General features: G+C 39.7%; 1 protein-coding gene across 2 annotated transcripts; it reads right to left on the bottom strand.

Moving 5' to 3' along the window:
- INTS7 (integrator complex subunit 7) lies at positions 1-27,111 on the bottom strand. Of its 2 annotated transcripts, XM_041477049.1 has the most exons (20): positions 26,996-27,111; positions 26,719-26,848; positions 25,720-25,866; positions 23,125-23,262; positions 22,606-22,652; positions 21,903-22,102; positions 20,672-20,794; positions 17,998-18,115; positions 16,903-17,037; positions 16,238-16,335; positions 15,330-15,569; positions 14,503-14,640; positions 13,568-13,774; positions 9,898-10,092; positions 9,042-9,145; positions 8,591-8,659; positions 7,365-7,497; positions 6,077-6,175; positions 5,095-5,280; positions 1-4,213 (listed from the first exon to the last, which is right to left on the bottom strand). In XM_041477049.1, exons 1-20 carry the CDS (start codon positions 27,084-27,086, stop codon positions 3,926-3,928), a joined length of 2,886 nt encoding a protein of 961 aa, XP_041332983.1. In that variant the 5' UTR covers positions 27,087-27,111; the 3' UTR covers positions 1-3,925. The 2 variants fall into 2 exon arrangements, 1 of the variants encoding a protein (XP_041332983.1); XR_005955928.1 differs by lacking the exon at positions 1-4,213 and having other exon boundaries at positions 5,152-5,280; positions 7,387-7,497.
- Positions 27,112-27,165: the final 54 nt, after the last annotated feature.

Below are 27,165 nucleotides of genomic sequence, written 5' to 3'. Positions count from 1 at the left end.
GCTAAAAGGACACGTGTGTAAATATGCTGACCAAGGACACAGCAAGCACTTTAGGCAAACAGAAAGACAACAAACCAGAAAAGAAATGAAGTTAATCTGAAGGCAAGATGCCTCCATACTGTGCTGTATGAGATCTCTCTTTCTCTATATGCATACACACACACACTGAATATCACTCAAAAGATATTTTAGGAATGCAAGAAAATGCCTTAAAATCCTATGAATTCTTTCAGTAGGTTAGCGGGGTTTTTAACTAAAGTTGTGGTATCACTAAATAAAATAATTCTTAAATGTTTATACATATGTTTAAAGAACCTTTGAATTTGCTTCTAGACCTGTGCAATTCCTGTAGTTTCATAGGATTTAAGTTGAAAAACATCCCCTATCAAATACAAAAACTTCAGCTATATTAAGGCATATCAGTCCTTGGGTAAAATGAGGGCATATTCAAGGAAACAAAAATAGGAAAGGAAGTCTAAGATTCCCTGAATACCCATGATGAGTGCAACTTCAGGAATCACTTCTGAAATACACTTGAATGACCTTAGCAGGAGATTACACTCCAAATTCCAGGGGAAGGCAGAATCTGACAGCGGACATTCCTTCCCTGCCCTGCATTCAGTTCCATATTGCCTGAAGCAAGGGATCAGCCAGGAATCCAGAAATGACACTTTCTGGACACATGCCTGAGCACATGTTCACAGGAATGAGAGTGGCAAGTACTGAGAGTAACTGGCTACACCATCCGTGGAGAAGTCAGGTCAAATTATAGAGCCTAAGCACCAAACACTATTGTCTTAATGCTGCACTGCACATATTATCAGCACCTCCAGTCATCTTCATTCCATCATCTCCTCCTGCTCAGCCCAACAATTTATCCAAGCTAGAGGAAGGCATATCTCAATGATTAGGAACAGATCATGACGCAGCTGTCTGCATAAGCCCTTCTGTTGTTTGAATTCTTAGCAGCTGTCTCAGGACCAATGTCTAGCCACTGAATATTTTCTTTCTTCTGCCAGTAAGTGAAACAGATCTAAATTGTCTTCCATTATCAATGTGCAGCTATGCATATTAATCAAGTTACTGCTTTGTTTACTGAGAAACACTAAGGAGATTTAAGCTGGGTCCATATCTTGGAAGTGCCTTCCAAATTCTTTGTTGCACATCTTCAAGTACAGGCACCAGAAACTGAATGCAGGACTCAAATAAGAACAAACTCCTTGCTTCCACTAATAGTCAAGGATCACATTCACTGCTGATAGCTCCAACAGCAGCTTTCTGTATACTGCTGTAACTTTAACACTCTTCCTCACTTCTCTTTAGGTATTTTGAGAAATTGTGTGCCATAAAATCCATGGTTTCTGTTTGACAGGTGTATTTCCCAGCTTATTAGGAATAAAAAATACACCATGTTAGAAAACAAACAAAATACACACACACACAAAATAAACTCACTACAAATCCACCAAAACATAAAACACTGTGCTTACATAAAAGGAGAATTTACTAATAGGTCCAGGGCCTTTCCTGATCACCACATATAATTAACCTGCAAATGAATGAGCATGAGAAACTCTTCAGAGTTTGTTAGAAATACAGGTATTTGTACAGCAAGCCACCTTCCTATATAAGGTAATTTCCAATAAAGTAGCAATTGTCATTTTCCTCCTCCTGCAATTTCCCACACCTAGCATCCAGATTCTCAGGGTTCAAGTATTTGGGTTTTAAAACTGCTGTAAGTTCTTGGAGTTCTAGAGGCCTCTCAGATCAGGTGAGCAGACATGTTTAAAGAAGGAACACTTTTTTCAGCTGTAGTAGGGTTAATCTCACCAGCTCACAGACAGTTAAGCCTCAGGCCAGAGCAGGGCTCTCCCACTCTGAACATCAAATGACTTATGAGAAAAGTTTGCTCCCCAGCATGGAAAGGTGTTGTAATTTCTGAGTTGTTTTGGAAAGGCACCATCAAAGGTTTCCACCAACACACTGGTCAATAAGAGCAAGAAACACACATTCATTATGCAGGATAAAAAAACCTCTTTGATCTCTAAGTCTCTCTATTTTTTTTTTTTTTACATTAAAATACATAGACTTTTGTGGTAAAGACACTGATCTATGGCTTTAATGAAAAAACCCAACTGATCACAAAGAGTTCAGATCTTCAATCTGACAGAAAGCCTAGACAGCATAGACAGCAGCAGGTCAATCACCTCTTTCTGGACCATTTAACGAGCTGTAGCTACAGGTACATAAATGCATGCTGTATACACACACACACCAAACTATGGGCATGGAACTACAAAAGTGGGACAGAAACCACCACTTTCCTCAGCCAGCTTCAAAGGTGGTGGCACTTTGTGTCTCTTGCTCAAAAGGAAAAGCATTTACGGAGGATGCTGCTCAATGTTTCACCAATTTTGTGTCTTCAGTTTCAACCTTGCCTCCCAGTTACCATTTCTAGTTAGGATTACAGCCTGACCAAGGTATGATATCTAGCATCATCACTTCCAGTTTGTTTGGTTTTTTTTTGGATAGTCTCCAGCCAAGAGGAACTACTATGGGAAAACACAGCAAAAAAATTCTTCATCCTGCTATGCAAAAGAAGCCCCAGCTTACAGCAATTCATTATCATATTCTCTGAACTTGAAGCAAGCAAAATCTGTAAACTCTAGTCAGCTCTAGAATGAAATCAGATTGAAGAAATAACAGTATCATGGGATTTTGCTGAGAAAATAACAAGCAAAATTTCTGCTCCAAGAGAGGGATTAACAAGCTGAAGTATGTAAGAAGTGCCAACCCTCCTCCTCACTCAAGTGGATCCTGCTTTCCTACAGAGTGATAAGCAGAGACTATTTATGAAGATCAGGTGAAGGTCATGTTATGTGATCTATTGCCTGTGAGTCTGGATACAGTTCAGCCTTTTATATCACAAAGGAAGTGTGAAAATTATGTATGAAGCAGTGTATATCTAAAATTATGCTGGATCAATTTCTAGAATTGGCAAAATTCTATTCCAAGTCATCTTGTAAAATTAACAATTAAGCTTTGCAAGCTGGTCAAAGAATACGTAAGATTACAAAGTTTTGGTATAAAGGACTCCTTTAAAAAACAGAGCTGTTAACGTGCAAGCTGTCATTCATTTTAATTTCCCTCTTAAAAGAGCAAATAAAAAAAACCCTACAAAACAAAAGGTTTCAGAAATACAGATGCATGAAAATTTAAAAACAACATGGTAATAGCTTCCATATCATCTGAGAGACAGTGATTATTCCCACCTGTAAAACTCTGCCTCTTGCAAGACTCCCCAGACAACAACCCCTCAAGCAGTCTCCTCCCTCTGCAGTGACTAGGTATCACAAGTGAACTGCAATTTTTTTCTTCCAGCTGCATGCACTAAGCAGTGCTGAAGAATTTTAATAACATACATACACCAGCCAAATACTGGAACTTGCTAATAAAATGTCAGAAAAAGAATCTCTGGATAGTCCTGCCAATCCCTTCACATTAAAAGATGCAGAAATGAGTGTAATACCAAGTGTGTATAACCAGCCAAACAGAAGTGCTTCCCTATGTCCTGTAAGCCTGACATTAGAACCTATGTGCTTCAAAAAACAACAGCATGGAAAGTACCAGTCAACAAGCCTAGTGTCCCCTGCCATTGCAGTTTGTGGACTCTGCTGGAACAGGTTTGTAAACCAAAGTTAGAGATCAGGCAGAAGTTCTTATAGTAAGAGCAGAACTCCAAATTTAAATAGCTGCCTCTGCTGAATCAAATTCAAATTTACTCCAGATAATTTAAGAAGCAACAAACTGGCATCTGAGACTTTTTAGGAGAAGACTGCAATACAAAATCTTCAAAAAACATTTAAAAAAGAAGTGTCCAAAAAAACTGCAGTACCAGTTGACCTGCTGGAGTCACTGGTGGGAATCAGAAGCGCGAGTACGCGGTTCTCTGCTGCTGCTGCTGCGATGGAGGCTGGCCCTGCTGCTGCTGGAGACGAACCTGCTGGGAGTATGGATCCTCAAGAGACTTCACAAAAATAGTTGTTTTAGGCCCAGTTTTCCAGACAATACCATTTGAATCTATCACAGAGGACTCCACGGTGATGTTGTGGGTGCCAAGGATCACAAAGTTTAACAGGAACTGAGTGCTGAAGTAGTCGTTGTGCGGTTCCACCCTCTGCTCCATTTCATTGGTCATGTTGTCAAGAGGAATCTGAGAACACAAATGGAAGGTTAAAACGCCATAAACCTGCCAAAACTAAGTTTTCAGGTCTCCACTTGAAGAAGAGAGGAGAAAAAAGGAAAAATCTGTTCGCAATTCTCCTAAACCAATACATGTGCATACTTGACACAGCTTGACAAGCTATCAAGTTATCTTCCACCTGAGGCTCTACTTTTCCACAAAGTAATGAGTCAAACATCACACACTTCCTAGTCCTGTTCTTTTACAAGCCATTGACTTTCCCCTATTCTCCCTCAAAAAAACCCAAACAACAAAACAAAAACCTGACCCCAAAACCCACCAAAATGGGCCTGTCACTAACTATCACATGCTAGCAGAACCTAAACCTCAGGCATGCAACTTTGATAAAACTGCTGACTTAAGTTTAATATGTGTCTCCTCAGATGCTATTTGATTTGGACAGTCTGTCCTCATGATTTCCACAAACAAAATAAAAGAACCTTAAAATGACTATCAAAAATTCTAGAGACTATATGGTAGAGAATAATCTACTCTTGGTTTGTTGTTTTTTTATCCTGTGGAGTTTTATATGATACAGAACTAGGCTGAGTTTTCCTCATCTCAGGCAGACTCCTAATGACTTGTTCTGAACATCACAAAGCCTCTTTGTTTGGAAGAAGAGCTGTTACAAAAAGGTATTGACATCTTGCAGACTTAAAAATCCCAGATCCCCTCCACAAGTTATGCTTGGCTCTGGCCAGTACTTGAATGTCAACTGGCAGGAGTGAAAGGATTACAGAACCACCCCCATTCATCTCATCCTGGGAATTCTGCTACCCACAGACAAACAAAAGAACAGCAAAACACAGCAAAAAAGCTTAAGACTCCTCCTGACTCTCTTCTATCCACACCTTATAGTCTTGTCCAGATTTGCTCTGCAGCACTGAAGAGACATTCAGACAGACAGACTGGATTTTACGGAAAAGGCCTGGTTTGGATCCATGCTGAACCACTCCTTCCACCTTGAGGGCCAGCTGCTGGTTGTTCTGTACTGCTATAGGCTCTGCTGGGTTCCTTGGAGATGGGGACAGAGCGAGCTGGAACACAAGTAAACAGATCAAAGTGTAATTATAAGACTCCAGAACAGCAAACAAAATTCAAGGATGAAACAGGACACCTTCTTATAGAAAAATTTCCAAGGAGAGGTTGGGTAGGAAAATCAGCGAACGGAAACACAGACATTATCAGAGACTCATTACTATATTATTTAATAAACATCATCAGCAATACCAGATATTATGTTTGTATCAGTTTCATTTACTTCACTTCTTCAAAAGATGTGGAAAAAAAATCTTCCACAGAACAGCCGTAGGTATATTAAGCTGAACAAAGAAGCAAAATGCAATAAGAGTAAATATTAAAAACTTAAGGCTTTCACTTTTCCCATAAAAAAGGAGCACTTGAGTAAAACAAAAAAAACCCCATGACCTTAGTCATATATAGTCATTCTTAGTCAGTGAGCTGATATCTAGGACAATTTTCTTCCAAGATAGTGAACACTGCTTTTTAAAGGAAAAGGAAAAAAAAACCAAACACAAGTCTATAAAAGCTGCCCTCCCTGGACTAGCATTATTTAGCTTTGCAGACTCAGAATCAACAAAAATTCCAGCTACATTTTACCTTTAAGGCTTTGCAATCAAAGAACTGAATCTTACTCGCCTAAGTGACAGTTTAGTGCTTCTGAACAACCATACATACATGCTATAACCCAAATGCTATTTGCAGTTATGTATCTTCACTAAAAATCCTTAAGCTCTGTGCCTTCAGTATGGCTTTTCTCATGAAGTAAAGACTTCCTAAAGAAATTTGAGGCCATATTTGAGTAGTACTTACCTTAATACTTGTAGACTGCAGCTTTTGGAAAAAGTACCTCTGAAATGAAAGTGGCACCTTCAACAAGGCAATGACAGCATTGCACAGACAAGCTGTATGCTGCAAGAAACAAGAGCCAAAACAACTAAGGAAAAATATCATTCATGACACAGGAAAAAGACATGTACCTGAGGTACTGAAACAGCAGGAATTTCCATTTTAAGTTCAAAAATATATTAACATGGTCATAGAATTATAGCCACGAAGATTACAATGACTATATTCAGCCTCTCTGTTTATGTTTATGAAGGAGGTATTCTGCTCTGGAAAAAAACCATGGAGGTCAAGCAAAAGAAAAATACAAATCTTTACAGCCCTAGTGTTAGAGTTGACAGAGCAGGATCTGCTTGAAACACTCCTACACACAAACTCTCAAAAAACAACTCCCCTCCAAGCAAAAAGACTGGCATCTATCACAACTTAATGCAATAATTCATTTTAAGCCTCTTGTCTACTCTTCCTTTCCCTGCTGCACCATGCCTCTGGCTCAGATGAACACAAGCAGTACCACTGGAGTCACCAAGCTGCCTTGGTGTGCAGCCAGCCACAACCAAGTTTACAGGGTTTACCTTTGCTGTGGCTTACATGATTTACTCCTCTGTTCTACATAGAATTTCTAAGGACTGTTGGATTTAGAAACCAGGCAAATAAATGCCAACCATGCCAAACCACCTTGTTCCCACTAACATGCAATTCAGCTTTATGATGCTCATGAGCAGCAAGAGCCAAAGGCAGCAGCCCTGTAAAGGAGAGCATTATCAGCTCACTGTTTGCACCAGCACACTGCACACTGTGCTCCCTGATGCCCTGCACTGATAAGAGAAATGCTACACTCACCAAGCACAGTCCTCACCACCAGGGACTAAAGCTAGGCTGCTGTGTGGGAGGGGGAGAATTTCTTCGCAGCAAGAACACGAGTGAGGAGAATGTGCTCCAGTGTTTGCATGTGAGTGTGGTGAGGGGTGTGACAGAGACCTGACAGTACTTGTAGTTACCTTATCAGCATCTGCTGTGCTCTTAGGATGGGAATTTTAGAAGTATTATTTTTAATCAGACCAGTAAGGTTACAGATGTTTTAGCAAAATGGTTCTCGAAGTATTTTTAAACAAGTGTCTCTGTAGAGACCATTTGAGTCAGTAATGTTAATTAACTGAGAAGGCTTCCCAGTTTCTTGCCAACCACAGTTATATGGAGTTCTGAGGTTTTGGCCCCTTTCTCTACACAATATACATTTAAAACTGTTACTTGCCAAGTAAGAGACAGGAGCATACTTCCTGTTGAGGGATTCCACTTCCTCTAGTACATGATTAAATACAGACATCATTCTTCTTTCATATTCACTTTCAACATGAGCTGTTCCATTTGAGCTATATTCCTGGAAACTAAAAAAACAAAAAAAACAAAAAAAAACCAAAAAAACAAAAAAAAAACAAAAAAACTTTTCATTATGTCTAACTTACTTTCCTCATCATAACCTGGAAGGCACACTACCAAACAGATGTGACAAGACATTACAACATGAAATCCATTAAGAAATGTCTTTCAAACTGTTTACTCTGTTATTTAAATTATTTTTCCACTATAACACTTGCCCTTTACATTTAAATCCTTCTTAACTACCATTTATTCACAACTTCTGTCCCCACCCTCTCAGCTGAAGCAGTGACAGGTCTAAAAAACTCAGCATACTTATCTCCCCGGGCTTTTATTTAAGCCTGCAGTGTTTATAACAGTCATGAAAATCTCACAACACAAAGCAAGAATGCAAGTGAGAATTAAAACGAAATCTCCAATTTTATAATCTCCTCCTTTGAATAGAATTCCATCTCGTGGACACCCAGCTTCATACAAATTTGACTAATACACCTTCTAAGCAATGCTTAATTCCAATGAGTACTACAGCCACTTAGGATGTTCACTTTTATTAGCAGCTATAAAATCACTGAGAGATTTTATCCACAGTATTTTCCATTTAATCTCAGCCTGGGATTTTAAAACAGTGATTCAATTCATCAGTACTTCAACACTGTTTTCTAATGGATTTAAGTTCACTGTTAGAAAAATAGCCAGAGGTGATGGCTTTACATTAAAAATTTGAACTAATTTAGTGCATGTATTTTCACAACTTTGAAGGAAGCTACAGTGCACTTACAAGTGCAACCAACAGGTATGGGATCTAACACACAACAACACAAATTAAGTAGCTAAAGGAGAGATTAGAAGTTCAAGTCTATATTTAAGATAACTCCAGTATAGTGATCTCAAGAGCAAAATCAATATGAAATGCAGAACCTAAAAGAGAGTCCCCAATCTGCCACGTACAGCACAGCAGCAACAGATCCTCAAGGCTGCTCAGAATACACTTAGAAATGTCTACTGAGAAACTTTCTGAACATTCCTTGAATTCCTAGGTTTAAAGCTCCAAGGATTTATTAGTAAGCAGAAAAGGAGTATGCAGTTAACTATCAAACCTACCTTGCAGATTCTGGATCCAAAATCAGAGCTTCTATTGCATGTGAAATCAACAGGCAGCTCTGCTGTTGTCTGATATTAATACTAAGGAGTTAAAACACTTTCAAAGCTGTCACCTAAAGCAAGAAATGCAGTGTATTTGGTGGAACTTTTCCTTGCTTCTGTGAAGTAATCCTACAGTCATTACTCATTTAGTGAGCAGAGAAGAACTGTGAAAATACCAAATTATAAGCTGCTCCAATTTTTGTGTCATAACTTGTTTATCAAGTAATTACAAACAACAATATGGTAATGTTTATTTTCAAACAGGTTTTAAACAATTGGCAGCTAATTTTTTTTGTTATTAGCTTTCAAAATTACTTTGTGGCAGTCTTCAAAGAAAAGAGGATTCTTCTGCTTCATGCTGTGCACACGAGAAACAAAGTGGACAAACTCTAGGATTTTTAAAGGATACAGTTCTACATTTCTTAGAGTTGCTGAGTCTGCATCAAAAGATGACTGATAGAGATCTCCATACCGTGTTGCCAAGTTTCTGAATTCCTCCATTGAGTGTTTCATCTGCAGAGACAATGTTACTAGGCAAAAACACAAAGCAAAGCAAAACAAAACCCCATACATCCAGAAAACCACTACACTGTAACATACAACACTGAAGGAATAAGGCGGCACATTGGAGTAAAGTTTATATAAAGTTCTTACTTTTTCACTCAGATAATGATTACCAAAGTGACAGACTGTCACTTAAACAGGTACTAAACAGGTGTTTTTTCTGCACCAACAAAATCTCCTTGGGTAAAAAGAAAAAAGAAAGAAACTCCATCAACAACCTCCTCCATCCCCTACTGGTAAATCAAACTGCTTTCAATGACCACTCACTGGTTGGATTTAGAAGCAAACCTCCTTGGTATTCCTTAGGATACCAAGGCAGTTGCCAACTCTCAGCAAAAGGAGCTGCAGAATCATCCTCAGGTATATATTCATCCCTCGTGTACTCAGAGTGTCTGAGGTGTTTCAAAACAAGGTGTGAAAAGCCTTGTTGCAATTTTGAGTGTACCAAGTGCCTTGCTACGTGCATATCCTTGGAAGCTGCGTGCATGACTGAGGAGAAAACACGTGCAGGTTCAGCTTCGAAACACAGCCTGCTACAGGCAGGTCTTTTCAGAGCTACAGGTAAAAACCAAAGTCCACAATTCAAAAAAATCCACTTCACAACTACTTTTCATTTCATTTGTCAAATATGTTTGCTGTGAAGCAAAATTCATGCCAGAGTCACAAACATAACTGCACAAGAGTGGAACAGGAGCACATGCCTGGTTGGAGATGCGGCCACACCTCTGGAGATCATTTCCCGACGTCATAGCGATCGTTGTGGCAATAGCTGGGGGTGGACTTGTTTTTAGGCTGTTGCAGGTACAAATAAGTTGAGAAAAAGCTTGCAGAAGGTCAATCCTGAGTTTCACAAACCCACATTGAAAGCTCAGAGGATTAAGTGGCGTACTAGCAGCCTGGAACACAGTAATAGGAATGTTGGCAAACTAGGTCAAAAGGAAAAACGATAAAATTACACTGCAGTGTCACTGAACAGTCTCATCAGAAAACTGAGTCCTCAAGTTCAATTCTGAAAGCTGTTTTTTAAAAAATTACATTTAACAGGTTTGCTCAATTTCAATCATACCAAATATAAATTACATAGAAGTTACATAATTACTAAGTCATATTCCAAGCATGTCACCCTTGTAACAAATGTGACTTAATCAGTTAAAATACCATTAGGGCACCTATTTCCTCTTTTTCCAAGGCCAAGCCATTAGGCTTCAAATGATATTAGGCCAGAGAGTCTTTGCCATAAGAAAAACTACACTGAATTGGATGGCAAACAAGAAACACAGGCACTGAAAAAGTGATTCTCTGCATCAGCCAGAAGAGAAGGAATTGGCTCAAGTTACCCACAGCAAGAGGAAGGGGTGATTTTTTTGGAACTGTGAAATGGATGGGAACATTATGAAGGCACTGAACCTTGCATTTGATGAAGGCAAGAAACACAGTCTAGTGACAACTAAGACCAGTAAATAACAGAATTCCAGGAGGGTAGACAAGCTGCTTTTGTTCAGAAAATACAGTTCTATGAAGCTTTGCTCCCTAATAGCTTATCTGACTTGTAGAAGCATCTGTGACAGCTTAGGATACCCAGGATGGGGGACACTGCAGTACTTGAGGTTTCATACTAGTTAAGCCAAAAATCCACTACCTATTTTTCTTAAACTGTTGGATTTTGAGAAGAACAAGCTGTCTCCAAAAGCAAAGCACTGGGACTTGTTCTTAAGACTCATGCTGGTCTTCCCCAGCACTTCTTATTCCTCACCAGGTCACTTCTCAAAGAAAGAGGTTATAATCGACCCCAAAACCTTACTAAGAACCATTTCTTTGCTGGCAGAAAACCAGCTAACTGGTTTCTCACAAAGCATCACATCATCTGAGAACTGACCCACTACTGACTAAAGTGGGGAAACATCAGCCCACTGCAACCACTTTAAACTACTGAACTAGACTTCAACTGAAAAAATAAGACTATTTCATAATTAAACCATTTAGCCTCTCTCATCTATCACTTTGCTTTTCCTTCTCCAAGGGCACAAAAAAAAAAAAAAAAAAACATTTGAACTGGAATTGTTCAGTTTATTTTGCAAGGATGGCTTCAGAAAACCCTCCGTGGAAGAGGGCTACACTGCACTGTAATTGCTCTACAGAGACTACATGCTTTTAAAGAGTAAAGTACTCATATCAGAAAGTCCAGACATTTTTAGTAGCACAAATTGGACTTGAATCTTGTAAATGGAAATATAAGCTTGTCTCATTAATACTGCAATTCACCTTATCTGCCATGGGCAATAAGTGAGTTACAATTCTTTCTGAAAGTGACAGAAGTATTTCTTTGGCTCAGCCAAGTTCTTCAAACACCATCACTTGACATATTTGGAATTGGTGCTAACCAATGGCTGTGTAAGTGGTTTGTTCAAGTTTTGTATCTTCTTTAGATTACCAGCAGTGGAAAATAAATCCAGGGCTTCCAATGAGACAAAGGATCTGTGCCAGAAAGAGCAGGACCCATTCAAAACCTTTGCTAACTCTACAACCAAGCACACAGCAAGACAGATGAGGACTGTGGTCAATGTCAGGGACTCCCTGACAAGTCCCTGTTCTCCCACAGGGAGAACCTCTTATCCATCAAGCAGAGGGACTTCTTTCCCTCAAGTGCACTCCCAAGGAAGAACACTCTGCAGTGCAAGACAGAGTTTTATGTTTATCAAGGAGGAATTGAGAAATTTTCCAACAAGGCACTGTCTGAACATTTCATCACTGCTAAACTGGGCTGGCTCAACATCTGCAAGAGATTTACTGACAGTGTGTTTTCCAGCTACAAAGTGGAGCAGCTACACAAGGCTCATCACATGCACCACTGGTCTGTGGTACCAGCAGTGCTGAGTCATGCTCTGCACTGAAACAGCAGCAACAGGAGAACTCAAGTCAGAGGAAAGAGAGCAAAAGCCTTCAGCAGCAAGGCTGTCACGTGCATTTCATGGCATTTTGCTCCCCTTGGAGAGGCTGAGCTCTATAGACAACTAGTGAGTGGCTCTTTTTACAGCTGATACCCTCAAGCATGACTGGGACATTGTCCAGAGTGATGCAACAAGTCAGCAACAGCCAGCACTAAAACACAATTTCCTCCCCTCTAACCTACAAGACCTGTATTTACTCCTCTGGACCACAACCATCCATAAGGAGGGCACCATGCCCAGAAAAGCACTATGTGCAACAGGAACTGAAGTCAGGAGAAGAGATGAAGACAGGAATCCTTCAACAGAAAAAAAGCCCCAAACTCCATGGAAGGGGTAAATAAATTACTGGATCACAGTATGACCGATTTAAGGATGTTATTTTCCTGCCTGTATTAAATATTGTCATCTAATTAGTTGAGGTCCTCCTCTCAATGTCTTCTTGATGTTAGAGAAATCTTAAAAGTGTTGAATTAAAAGCCTGATTAACTCAGCCAACAGTTAAAGACAAACACTTCAGGAATGATGGGTCTCTCAGAGGACAAAAGTAGAAATTTATGCCATTGCAGCTTATTCAGGGACATTTTATTAATAAATAATAATGTCTGAACTTTATTAAACAGTAATGTCTGAATTGTCATGACCATAACTGTCCAGTAACTAAAACAACAAAGCAGTTTCACTGAAAAGGCATACAGAAACTGTATGTAAAGATTGCTTCATGAAAACAAATATGAAAGAAAGTATTGTGTGAAGCTGGATCATCTTTGCTGAAGAAGCAACTTTACCATAGGAACTGAAGGTCCCTAATCATTAATGCTTTTTTTTGTTTACTTTCACAGACATCACACAGCTTCTTGGTATTTCTACCACTTCAGAGAAGGAGAAAGTATTTGCATAAAAGCAGGTATCAGTTGGATTTGATGAAACTGAATTGTCTTTCCTCTTCTTACTAGATTGTTTTTAGGATTCCATGAGGTCACATTGTCAAATAGAAGGCAACATGAACTCAGCAGGAGGGAGGAAGACAATTGAATCCTTCTCTATATTTCAAGAAGACAGCAGCCAATTTAGGCCAATTCCCAGGCTTGACTATTACAATAGCTTTTATTCACCCAATGCAAGGAGTGGAAAATTGTAGTATTGTAACTTTAATTAAACAAGATCTGTCACATTTCATTTGATCTGATCAAGGCAGGAAATGAGGGGTGGAGGGAGAAGAAAAAGCAAAGAGATATCTAGCTAATCACACTTGGCTGAGTTACAGGATCTTTTCTCTCAAGATGCAGTGTGTTACTACTGAGACGCCTGCAGAGGAGAACCAAACAGAGACTGGCAGATGCCAGACACATGTAAGAACTTTTCAGAGAGTTAAGAACAGAATGCAAAGAGCCATGCTACATCACCACTAGAGATGTGTGCTGACCGTCAGTGACGCTATTCCTTTGTGGTAGGACTTCAAGGCTTCAGCGATGCAGGAGAGTGCGGAGCTGTAGTTGTCCTCCTGCAGGCCTGCCAGGCACTGCTCTGCATGGGAGAACTCCTTCAGGCTGTTCAGCCAGAAGTAGAAGTGCTCTGAAGCCACTTGGGTCAGCAGGCTCTGGTACAGTTCTCTGGCCATGTCGTGGTTACCCTGTAATGACAAGAATGTTTCTGAAAGGGGACATGAAAGAAGTCTGGGGATTTCTACAAAACGTACACAAATAAGAAAACAGGAACATCTCCAGAACTACTCCCAGCTTTGAAACAGAAATAGTGAAACTTTTTCCAATTATCTGATTGCAGCAATGCTATAATAAATAAAAGCACAAGTGCTTTCTTTATAGAAATACCAGCCTGTAAAAAATATAGTATTTATTTACACAAGATAATTCAATAAGATGAGAAAAAAAACCATGGAAATTTACCTCAGCATCTCATACTAGAGTTTCTGTGTAATTCTAACCCCAACTGTGAATTTACTTAAGGGAAAAGGGAAACAGTATATTTTTCTTCCTTTCTTCACATTGAAGAAAGAGAACCATCCATCAGGATGACCTTCACATTCTGAAGAGCAGTCAGACAACAAGGATTAGGTATGTGCTCAAGAAAGTGCCAGGACATGACTTACATCCTTCTCAAATACTTCAAAATGGTAAGTAAAAAAAACCATTTTGATGGGATGAATGTCCCAAATATATATATACATATCTGAATCTGCATTCCAGGGAATTAGGAGGGAAAGTTATTTTTATTTTTTCCCGCCATTCACTTCCTCCTCCCAAGTCCCATGATTTTCCTTATTCCCTTATCAAATTCAAAGAACTCCCTGGCATTCCTTCAATCACAGCAAATAATTTTTCTCCAGGTATGTTCACTTACCATCCTGGAAGCCTGCCTGGCTATCCTGTAGGCTGTCCATCCATTGGAGGCATTCTCAAGCTGCTGTTTGATAACAGTTTTGATTTCTGTGGACAAAGCTTTCTGACTGGAAACAAATATCACTGTGGCAAGAGAAACCTAGTAGAGAGTAGAGGAGTGAGAAAAAGTTATATTTCAGTAACTAAAGAAAAGAATTTTAAAAAGCCATTTCTGTTTTATTTTGGGCTCAAAACTACATAGAAGATTACATATATGTTTTTAATTGCAAAACTTCTCAGTTATATATCTTTTAAATAGTTACAGCAATCCAAGTATTTCTTGTAGATAAAAGTAACTTTCATTTAAAGAATCTCTACTCTGCCTTTTAGCTGAAATATTTCAAATGCTCCAAGTAAATTAACAGAAAACTTGTAATTTATATTTTAAAATTCAAATTCCTTTCCAAGTATATGTGATGAAAGCATTTTTCTCTCTTACAATATATTAAGTCATTTGCCTCAGAGCACCCTATATAAATGGAGCTAGCTGCCATATGGCCTTTAAACACTACTTTAGAAGTACCCCAATAATTTCAATAGCCAGGTTTGCCTAAGCAGTGCCATCTACTGGAAAATCTAATGGAGTACACTGCACAGTACAGCTCCATCTAGGACATGTTTCTACACTGAACACTGACATAAAGAGTCAGAAGTTAAAAGAAAATTGAAGCTAGTGGCTACAGAGATTGGCACATCAACCTGGACACATAACAAATGCCTCAGCTGCCTTTAAAATACAATCCATCCCCAACTGTCTATACAGACTTTATCCATCAAGGGAGGCCTTACCAAGAGTTCCTGCTTTTTATCTGTAGCAGACTGTCCAATTAATTTATAGAGGTCCATTAGGTCTCCTAGCATCCCATCCGCCAAGACAGGCAGCTGCATGGCAATGGCTGCCAGGCAATGGCACATGAGGATCCTGGCATTGTCCTGGGCGCTGTGCAGCTGTGCCAGCAGGGATTCCACCACGGACTGGCTCAGGTGAGGGCGACACTTTACCAGCTTCACCATGCACGTCAGCGTGATCTGCAACTCACACAATCCACAGGTACCATCAACACAATGGCCTCAAAACCAAAAAGCTAGGCACACTTACTTAGCTGCAAGCAGGACTGCAGAAACACAGATCTGGGGTTTTCAGAACTATGTACTCTACTAAAGATGAGATCTTTCTAATAGCCCAAGCCTTTGTCCCCGAGCTACCAGCACTAAAAAACATCACAAATTCAAGAAATATTAGTAGCCCCTCACACCACCAGCCTTTAAGGCAAATAACTAGAAAAATTACTGATAGTTTCTGAAGTGGGAAATTAAGAATAATAATTCATAAAAATATTGTGGTAATGTACATTACATCTCCATCTCCAAAAAGCAAGTTGTCTCCAAGATTCTCTTTGTCCTCCACAGAAACCTCCATCCAATGTTCATATTTTATTACAGCTGTTCCTCTGAGAGAAATGCTCCCTGCCACCTGCAACAATCCTCTTATCCTAGAGCTGAGAGGAGTTGTCCTATGGCTAAGCTCAGTTTCTCTGCTGCTCTGAACTCTGATTACGGGCAAACCAGAAAAATCTTCTTTCCCCTCCAGTCTGTTATGCTCCTACCAGAAAGGATCTGGTGCACACCAGCCTCTCTGTTATACAAGCTGTTATTAGAACTAACAGCTGTGAAGGGGAAGACAACACTAATGTCACCTTTAAGGTTGCCTGAGCTCCTGGGCTGTCATCTTGACTACAGAGAACAAGAAGAGCTTCTAAGCCAAAAACTGCATCTTGCTCCAAAGGCAGAAGATCTACAAAAAGAAAAAGAGTTAGTTTGTTCTCTGTCCTGTTCTCTGACCATAGTTGGTCTAATGCTTGCAATGCTGTTGTAGTCATGACAATTAAGAATCTTCCTAACACTTTTGTTTTGCCTTACTTTGATGACAAACAATTCTGCCATTCCATGTCGTGGGTAACTATTCAGCAGCCCCACTGACACTTGCAAAGCATGCATTAATCTTGGGACTAAGACTTCTAAATGCCCTGTTATTATTTTGCAAACAGACTCTGGGCAAAGGGCTTTCAAGGGCTGACCAAAATTCACTAGTCTTACAGCAAAGGTAAAACAAGAATTCATCTAGCACGAGGTCTATTGTGGGCAGTCATTTTGTCTAAATGAGACAAAGATGGACCTTTCCCAAGCATTCATAAGGCCATACAGAGTACTCCCTACTAGATTACAGTCCCCATTCTCCCTAACCAGCATGAGGGATCAGACAGATTTACAGCCAGGTTCACAGTCAGGACGAGTTAATCCGTGTTAAGTGCATCAGCCTCACTGTTAACAGAGCCACTTCACTGCCCCTGCTTTCCCTTACCTTTTTCCTGGCAAGAGGCTGAAATATTGGTCAGAATTCTCACTCCATGAGCAGCAATGCCACGGTTAGTATGGTAACAGCACTCCTGTGCTAGTTTTACCAAATCAAATGACCTGGCAGTTGCAGCTGCTGCTCCTAAATAAAAGCAAGGCAAATGGAACATAAAACTGCGCAGCCCATAAATATACCACAGATCTTTAAGTACATTTCCGCACACCATTATATTGATTTGGGTTTTTTTTTATGTTTAAACAATTGGATGAAAATATTTTTCTCTCTTCAGACAAACCCAGAGACTCTTTCATTCTTGAGCACCACACAAGTTAAGACACATGAAAAAGAACATTTGGAGCTAAAGGCTGATGTTTCAGGACTCAGAGAAATATTGCCTGAAGAAATATTATGTCTGATTAAAAAAAAGCTGGTGAGTCTATTAATTATTAAGCCATGCCAGAATGACTGATGAGGATGCACTATTTTTTTTTTTTCCATTTCTGAAGCCCATGTATTTGAGCTCATAACACTCATTAGGGCAGTTTGGCTTTCAAGAAGAAAAAAGAGCATTATCATAATTTTGATAACACGATACCTTGAATCACTTTCAAATGTCTACTTTTTCTACAATTTCTCCAGAATATTGTCACAATATTTTGGTGACACCTGGTATTGCTGCAGGTGAAGCCCACAAGGGTGGAAGACTAACATGCCAGTCCACTCTTACACCACAAAGCCTCCTTACTACTCAAAAATTATGCAAATCCATGGTTTCAAAGCACCTTAAGCAGAATGCTGGTCAGCCACTTGAGAGGCAGTAAGTTTCTTCACAAAATAAATAAAACTTGAAGACCCAAAGGAAAAAACCCTTTTCATATATTTGTTTGCCCACAAAACCAAACCAAACCAAACCATAATTATTCATGACTATACAGTGTCCCATTTTAAGTTGACATATGATGAACACAGTCTGACTCTAAGGGTTATGAAGTTCAAAAATAGTTTTAGAAAATGCTACAAAGTGTTGAGATGAAACTGATCAGCAGCAGAAAACCAAACTATTAAAATGCCAAAGGTAACCAGCTAATCCAGTTTTCTTACCTGGAGCACTGCTGAAGTACTGTTTAATGGCAATGGTCCCTGATAACGTGGAAAGAACAGATAACATGCCCATTTTCAAGCTGTCATAAGGAGTGTTAAGAGCAGATTCACAGAGTGCCTAAAAATCAGCAGGAAAAAAATACACAGATAAGAAGCAGCATGAGCTATCTGTATGAAAAATTTAGTTGCACTTCTCTGGAAAGTTTTAAGAATCATGATTTTTCCCACAGAAAATACTGTACAAAAATCAACAGCCAAATCCTCAAGAACCTGGTTTAAAGGACTGAGGATGTGGCTTGCAGAAAATTGACAGTGGGTCCTATATACTAGGGAACACAAATTTTATGTCATTAATTAATTAAAAATCAGTGGAAAAAATATTATCTGGCCTCGTTGATCCAACACTATAAAAGATTTTAAGACAGTTTCAGGCATACTGATTATCTTGCATTGTAACAATCTGCAAGGTTCTATATAAATACACGTCTCTGAGGAGCAAGGTTTCAAATGTCCTTTCCTTTAGCAGTACTGCGTCCAACAGGAGTACGGTTCTTGATAAATAAATTAAAGTGTATTTTATGTTTCAACTCATTTGTAGTAGAACTCATGTCTTATTTTTTTGCCTTTTGCCAGATCTTATCACATTTAAGTTTGAATAACTCTTCAAATGCACATTGTTCTCAATTCCTTATGCCAACTTTGCTCACAATTTAGTCATTCAGTGGTTTTGGATGCTTTTTTAGTCAACAGGAGGGACAGTAATATGAGACATAAATAGAAAATATAAGTATATTCTTCTTTAGAGTGTGCCAAAACTGAATGACAAAGAGCCAGTAATGGAATAAAGAAAAACAACACAAATAGTTCCATAGAACATAAAAAAAAAAACCGCCCACAGTGTTTTTATCAGGTATATGTATTGTGTAAGGGTCGAATTCTAAACATATCTGTGATCTGTACCAATTAGTATTTTGCAAATCCACTGAATAGAATGGCATCAACAGACAGAGGAATATCTAATGATTGGGGCAGAAAATGAGTCTTGATGTCTCCCAAGACACTGATGCTTTACTCCAGTGCTATCAGATCAGCTCTCAGGGCATATCTCAAACAGTGACTGTGAAGACTGCCAGGAGCACAGGCAGGATGTTAGCAGGATGGACTGCTCTAGGCAGCAACAGCTTCTGAAGCTGATCTCTAGAAATCAGTGAAGCCCCCACAGTGCAAAGACCAAACTTCTCAACTGACCTACACAGGGCAGACTTCAAATGCTGAAGAGACTAACCAATGTTGGTATAAAGGTACAAGAGGCAGGCCTTGCCATGAGAAAAGGAGGGTCTGCTCCAGTCCATTCTGTATAAACATAGTATTTTATTTATATTATCTCCAATTGCTGGGAGAACAACTTCCCAACTCAAAATGTCAACCTGTTATTTCAGAAGTCAGAAAAACTCTTATTTCTGCATGCCATTCAGCCAGCAGTAGCAAGCTTCAGACAATTAGTTTAGTTTTCACCTAGTCACTGGTTGAGTTCTGACATCAGTGGAACTTTTCCCTATGCATTTCAACCATCAGGACATCCACTTTACTTCAAAACACTACATGACAATGAAAGGGACATTATCAATGCCTCTGAGATTACTATTGAAATATGGGATAAAGTAGCATTTTCTCCGCAAAAAAAATCCATAAATCCATAATTCCTTAAAATTCCTACAAGGAAATAAGTTTCTGGAGTTAACCCATTACAAAGAATAAAGCAGTTCACTACAGCAAAAATTTGCACACTCCAAATCATCATCTCCAAGAACTGGGGACAAAGCAGAACCTGCTTTATTTCTCACATGATTGTTAACAAAAACCTGCATAGTTTTTCCTCCCAGCTGCCTTATGTTCCAACAGGACAGGATCCAAGTAGCTTCCAAGAGTAACAAAGGCAAAGAAAAAATGACCCAGGAAAAAGTAGAGCTGTAACCCTCTGCCATTAAGTTCTTGAAATATTTACTTTCCCATTAATCTAAACTGAAGTTATTTTCCATAGTGACTTCTACCAGAAAAAGGGGAAGGAGAAAAAATTCATATGCAACTGTGACTGAAAGGCAGCAGCAGTAATATCTACAGCATAACACAAGTTTCCCCAAATAGCACAGGTGCACTATAAACACCTTCTCATTGATACAACAGGAGTCACAAAGCCACTATTGCAAAAACCCCATTAATTTTAAGAAATTAAATAAAAATTCCATTTGTCCTTTCAAGTACACCTTGCTGGATGACATGTTTTCACAAATCCCAAAGGCTCCGTTTTGCACCAGAGCATTGGTGTGTACTCATTGTGGTAAGATAAGTGTAAACATTCAGTTTGTAACCCATTCTGTTACCTGAAACGGGTTTGTCAGATGGAAAAGCCATTTCCTCACAGTACAAAAGCCTCCTACATGGCACATGCCTTCTCTCTGTAATAATGCTTCAACTTTAATCCTTGAGTGTCACCTTATCCAACTGAAGACATTCTATGAGCCGCTCATTAATGCTTGGCTAGTCTGCTTGGCAGAGTAACCTAATTTAACGGTATGGAGATGCACGTTATTCCTTTCTTTACCTCCCAAATCATTCCTCTGGAAAGAATTCTAAAGTTTCATAATAAACTTTAGCTTAAAAAAAACATACAGACCTGAATATTTTCTCTGCTCCATGTATGTGGTGTCTTGTTGGCCAACAACTTCAAATCCTGGATTGCAAGCCTCTTCACAGCCTTCCTGGGGTCATTTTTCAAGTACTGCAACAAAAGTTGAATCTGCAAGAAAATAAATTCATTGTTTAAGAGTGATGCTACTAGAAGTATTTTCTAAGGAAATATTTTCTAAGGAAGTATTTTCAAAAGCACTCAGGAAGAAATGTTGAGCACACAGAGCCAAAACTAATTTGAAAAAGTCTGAACAGGCCAGCCACGTTTTAGTCTCCATCTCCACCCTGGCTACATCAGTTTTATGCAGTATTGGCTGTTGTGCTGCAGAAATACAGCCTAAATCTCCACGTTTACTGCCATTAAAAAAAAAATAAAAGCAGCACATTAAGCGTTCTAATGTTGTTTCAGTGGACTTAGGTTCAGCTCCATCAGAGGCATCATCTGAAATACAGAAGTGAGCAACAGCAGAGAGTTTCAGACAGATCAATGCCATTATCTAACAGCCACAGACAGTACGCTTGTACGGCTGTACAGGGCTGAAAGAAAGCAAATAGATTTTTGTGACTCCTTTACAAAGATTAGCTGGATGAGTCTCATGTGACATTGTGTTCAGACCTGCTCTATAAATCACATCCACAAAGCTCATTATCAGAGCATAAAAAGCATTGTATTTTTCCATCACTGCTTTCCTATTACTTGGTTTATAGTCCTGAATTTAAGGAACTGATTGAAATTCCTCAAAATTCTCCAAGAAATACACTTTAAATGCATTAAATATTCACATGCTTGTATGAAATAAAGGCAAAAGGCACACCCACAATCCAAGACAATATACAGAAGTGCAAAGTGAAGCCTGGCTTCCACAGGCAAGTTGAAGTCTTTTCAGAAAAAGTCAGGGTATTTATTTTCCTGTATGCTGATCTATCCTTGTTGATTTGAATCCCATTGTTGATCTGAATCCCTGATTTAGAAAAAGACATGTAACTAACTGTAAAAAAAGGTGTAGTGTGTTTGATACAGACACCTGGAAATGGAACCAGAAAAGGCAAAAAATATGAAAGCAGCAGCAGTTTTCAGAGTATTCTTCCTCGACAGCACACAGGAGCAACCAACCCAGCACAGCCATCACTGTTTATTCTGATTAGCAGGCAGAATGTGAGGGCTTTTAAAATGCACTTTGCACTTCAAGAGGAAGGCATGCCTTAGGAAGACCTACCTGCTTGGGAATGTCAACCAAAGAAGAAGCAGCAAGCAGAGTAAAGGTGTGCAGAGTGACAATGACCATCTTGGTGGAGGGGTAGGATGTCACCAGCTGCTGCAGCAGCTGCCGGGAGCTGGAGGCCAGGCTGGCATCGTGGTGCATGTGCTGCAGAATAGGGATCAACTTCAGCTTCAAGTCCACAGGTGTGGCCAAACCTGCAATAAGGAAAGAAACACAGCCAGAGTAAGTCCTTGGGCTGGCTTTTTTTGGCAGTTCTGAGGCACAGAGTATGTCTGGATTGCTACCACTGCTGAAAGAAGATTGTCCAAACACCTGCAGTGGCTTCAAATAACTCATGTTCTAGCTAGGTGTGAAATGACAGCACTATCAAGCACTTTCATGGTTGTCTGAGAAAGCTGCTCCTTGCTTCCCTTCCAGGTAACACATAAATTAACTCATCTGAAGCAACCTATGAGAGTCTATGCAAGTTTATTCACCACACTATAGATGGGCTTTTATTCTGAACCAAACAGGTGCTTCGAAAACTTAAATTTTAGGAGGGTTTAAGATAACCCGACAGATTATCAGCCAGCTAATTTAAAAACTGGAATCATCTAAGGGCAACAGCATTCTGATATCTAATATATAAATATGAATAATAAAGAATTTTCAGAGAAATTAAAGTTTTTCCTCTTTATCACTCAACATACACATGTACCTTGAATCATCTCGCTGATTTTATTACATATTCCGACAGCAAAATCCCTGTGGAGAAAAGAAAAGCAGGTGAAATGAAAAATAAAAAATTAAGTCATTAAAAATAGAAAAAAAAACCCCCAAACAAACTACCAAACACTGTGTTTTAACAATTAAAAGTTACACAAAAGAGTGCCTGCCGAAACCTAAGTCTTTTCAGAACCCCTGCACACAGGCATGACCAAATGAGAAAATGAAAGCTTTCAAAAACTGACAAGCAGCACTACACTTTGCTAATATAATTTCTGTCAAATAATTCATGATTAAAGCTGCTATTCCAGTTCTCAATGTCATATTTGAGCTTTCCATTTTAGAAAAAAAAATCGGCTGAACTTGTATTCAGATCTCTTTAGATCATTATTGCACATAATTGTTTTGCTGTAAAGGACAGCACAACAGAAAACAGTAAAGTTTATGAATGTCAGTGTTAATGGAGTTTCCATTCTCTGTAATATGAGAAAGTGAAAAAAACAGTTCTTACTTAGATTGTGCAGAAAAGTTGGCAGCAGCAAATATAGCAGCTTCAACTTCCACATTATCATGGGAATCCAAACTCTGGCGAATGCTGTGATGTGCATTCTTCCTTTCTGGAATGATAGATGCCATGCTGCCCAACATCCTACAGAAATAAACCACAGCAAAATCAGGACAAACAGTGATCAGGAAGAAATGATGAAACCGAATAAAAATGAAAAAAAAGAAAAAAGGTTAAAAGGCTATGTTTATATAAATATGTGCTCTTTCATGACTATTACAGAAATAAACAAATACTATAAGTATGTAGCTAAATTTAACAGATTTTGTCTGTGGGTTGTATCAGTGGTTTGATAAAAATTTACTAACATTTTGATATCTTTTAGCTTGAAATTGGCACAGTGAGAAACTTATAAAAAATTCTTTTAAAATTAAGAGTTCACTACAGCATGATTTATTTCCAACATCTTTCACTGATGTAAGATAAGGTTATTAGTGAAAAAAGTGCAACACTTCTGGTGTAACTGCTAAAAAAGTCTACACTTTGCCAAAAATATTTCAAAGATACCTTTCAGGCATATTTAGCATAATCCCGTTAAAACAAGACTAAATGTAGGATTTATACTGATGGTAATTTTAGCTAGAGTTCTGTGCAAATATTTACACAGTTATCTAGCAATAAAATTCCACAAAGTTTTGTTTAAGCAGCTCTTTCTTTCAACATGTTCTTTATTGACACTATTCAAGGAGGAAAAAAAAAATCAACAGAAGATTTTAAACTGAAACTTCTGAACCAACAGCTATTTTAACATTTTATTTGATGTATCCTGTGAATTTAGTAATTTAAGTTTTTTTGTATACTGAGAGGATTCTTGGGACTTGTAGCAATCTGTGAAGATAACCCTCAATGCCAGTCAACAACTGCAATCTTATATTAGAGCACTGAACAGGAACTACAAAAAATCATACAGACATATTGTATTTACAGATTTCTGAGACACAAAGGCAAGAAAGCATAATCTCAAATGAAATATCAAGAAAAAAAGAAAGGGATATATGACCTAATTGATCAAAGCCCTGTCAATGCCTCCCATCTCCCACTAGTGAAATCAGTAACAGTTCTAGATGGAGGTACAAAAAGAACATAAAGAGAGAAAGACAAATGCTCTCTTCACATTTGAATTCACCTGCTGGAAGATGCAGTTAAGAGGATCGTGTTGGATAGCATTAGAGACAAAGGCACCAAACCAACAGGACAGTGACATGAAAGACAGATTAATTTTATTTATTTATTTTCCCACTTGATTCCCAGAAGTTCAAAGCAATCCATAATATAAGAGCATTTCCTCAGAAGTTATTGATCAGAGATCAACTAGCAGTTCCAGCTAGGACAAGGCTAAATGAAAAATAGGTGCAAGCATAACAAGGTTCATGTAAGTTTTGGCTGCAAGTTAGCAAAAACCATTTTGACACAAAAGGAAGCACTTTCACTCGGTCTAAAAATATCCTAGGCGAAATATGTATATTGCCTATAGCTACTGTCTGGTTTATGCATACAACAGATTCAGTTTTCTTCTCTGGTGTACACAAAATTTCAACACTGCAAATTCTGTCTTGTCTGGGACCATCCATAAAATTCTCATCATAAGTGGTTAATAACCTTGTTCTTGTTATCACTAATCCTTATCATTCATGCCTTTTGAAGACAGATGTCTCTGTTTCTAACTCTATGAGGAATGTATAAAAAGCCTCCTTTATTTCACTCACAGAATCACAGGATGGCCTGGGTTGGAAGAGACTTTAAAGACCATCTAGTACCTTCCACTTCACCAGGCTGCTGAAAGTCCCATCCAACTTGGCCTTGAACACTTTCATGGATGAGGCATCCATAATTCTCTGGGCAACCACAGAAGTTCCAGTGCTTTACCACACTCAACAATAAAGAATTTTTTTCCCAATATCTTATCTAAATCTACTTTCTTTCAGTTTGAAGCCATTCCCCCTTGTCCTGTCACTACAGGCTCTCCATTGTTCTTGCAGGCTTCCCTGAGGTACTGGAAGGCCACAATTAGAGCACCTTGAAGCCTTCTCTTCTCCAGGCTGAACAATCCCAATTCTCTCAGCATTTCCTCATAGGAGAGGTGCCCCATCCCTTTAACCATCTCAGTTGCCTCCTCTGGACTCCCTCCAACAGGTCCATGTCCTTCCTGTGCTGGGGACCCCAGAGCTGGACACAGCACTGCAGGAGGGGGTCTCACCAGAGGAGAACAGAGAGGCAGAATCCCCTTCCTTGGCCTGCTGCCCAGGCTCCTTTTGATGTAGCCCAAAACACATTTGGCTTTCTGGGCTGCCAGTGAACATTTCTGGGTCATGTCCAGCTTTTCATCCACCAGCACCCCCAAGTCCTTTTGGGCAGGGCTGCTCTTGGTCTGTTCATCCCCAGCCTGGACTGATACCAGGCACTGTCCTGGCCCAGATGCAATGCCTTGCACTTGGTCTTGTTATTCCAGACAAGCACATTGATAGCTACCTACAGGTTTGAAGTGAATCAGAATCATTCATCAGATTTGAAGTAAATCAGGATCACTCATGCCGTACATACCGGAGTGTAATAGCCCGAGCAACTGGATCATTGCTATGGATTACTGAGAAAACTCTCTTGACAAATTCATCCACATTTAGGATCTTCTCTAAGTGCTTCTCACTCTGCTGAGTAACTTTCAGCACACACAGCCTCAGGAAGTTGTTCCTGTTAGAAAATACACACATGTCTTTGTCAGGCTATTTTGAAACAAAAATCCAAGTACTTTAAATACTAAATTATTTAACTACAGCTTTTGGAACAAATCAAAACCAGGAGATATCTGTGCTTTACAAACATTTGAGTAGACTGATAGAGTAAAATATTAATATACTATTGCTTTATTTTCTAGTTTACGTAATGTCAAACTAAAGCCCAATTCCAGGGAAATGAACCTGCTAACACCAGTGAGGAGGGGTGTAAGCAAATGCCTGTTTTGTGCACACATACAGATTCAAATCTGCTGGAAAAACACATTCAAGACTAAGACAGAGAAGACTTAATTACCACTGCCAAGTGCTGAGCAAATTTATTTTCCTTCCTGAAGACAAAAGTGAAGATTCCACACCACCAGCGTACACCTTTGTAAGCTTTTAAGAAGCAGCTTTGATTCATATACATAAGCATCATATACTCCACTTAGACAGCAGTCACTTGGAAAAGCTGTACTTCGAGCTTTGTTAGAGATTACATTTGCACATGTGATCACCCATCCATTTATGAGTTACGATTTGGATGTGCTTATTCAAAACAAGCAAAACTAAAACCAGTGAACTTAAACCAGTCAGGGAGAGAATCCTCAGACCAGGACAAATGGAAAGAAACTGTGTCATTACCACTCAAGCCCACTAAAGAAGTGGAAAGCAAGTTCCAATCAAGCACAACCGCAACTGACTGGGTACCACAATGGTGTCAAGCAAGCACGACACGCCAGACTCCACTGCAGCGACACTCCAAGGCACAGTGCGCTCCCAGGATCAGACTCGAATGGGCAGGACCAGACCTTGGGGCAGTACTCACCCCACTCTGAAAACATCGGCCAGCTTTAGGAACGCCGAGTTGATGAGAATGGGGAACGGGTATTTCTGGAAGAGCCTGGGAAAACGAACGACAGCTTCGCACTGCTCCCCGAGCTTGCCAGACCTGAGGCCTAAAGGAGACAGCAGGAATTACCAAAGGTACCTCCAGCCCCGGGTCCTTCCTCCGCCCCCGCCCTGGATAAAGCGGTGCCAAGCGGAGCCCCCATCCCGGCCCCGCTGCCCGGGCCAGCGACAGCTCCGAGCCCGCGCTGGCTCACCTTTGTCCAGCTCCATGAGGGCGGAGTTGGCGTCCAGCTCCTGCTCGCCATAGCCCGCGTCGGCCAAGAAGGACTTGCCGCTGGCCGCCATTGCTGCCGCCGGCCTCGCGCACGCGCTGCCGCCGCGCCCGCTTGGCGCAGCCGCGGGAACGGGCGGCGGGCGCTGGCGG

Source organism: Pyrgilauda ruficollis, unplaced genomic scaffold (assembly GCF_017590135.1).
Source record: "Pyrgilauda ruficollis isolate IOZ18807 unplaced genomic scaffold, ASM1759013v1 scaffold4, whole genome shotgun sequence".
NCBI classification, from domain to species: Eukaryota; Metazoa; Chordata; class Aves; order Passeriformes; family Passeridae; genus Pyrgilauda; species Pyrgilauda ruficollis.
This window is presented reverse-complemented; position numbering and strand designations above follow the sequence as displayed.

Excerpts from the sequence above, each read along its gene's own strand:
- INTS7 (XM_041477049.1), bottom strand. The coding sequence starts at position 27,086 with ATGGCGGCCAGCGGCAAGTCCTTCTTGGCCGACGCGGGCTATGGCGAG. Across the intron at positions 26,849-26,995 it reads CCTCATGGAGCTGGACAAAG|GCCTCAGGTCTGGCAAGCTC; the intron begins GTGAGCCAGCGC and ends TGTCTCCTTTAG. Across the intron at positions 22,103-22,605 it reads AATCAGCGAGATGATTCAAG|GTTTGGCCACACCTGTGGAC; the intron begins GTACATGTGTAT and ends TCCTTATTGCAG.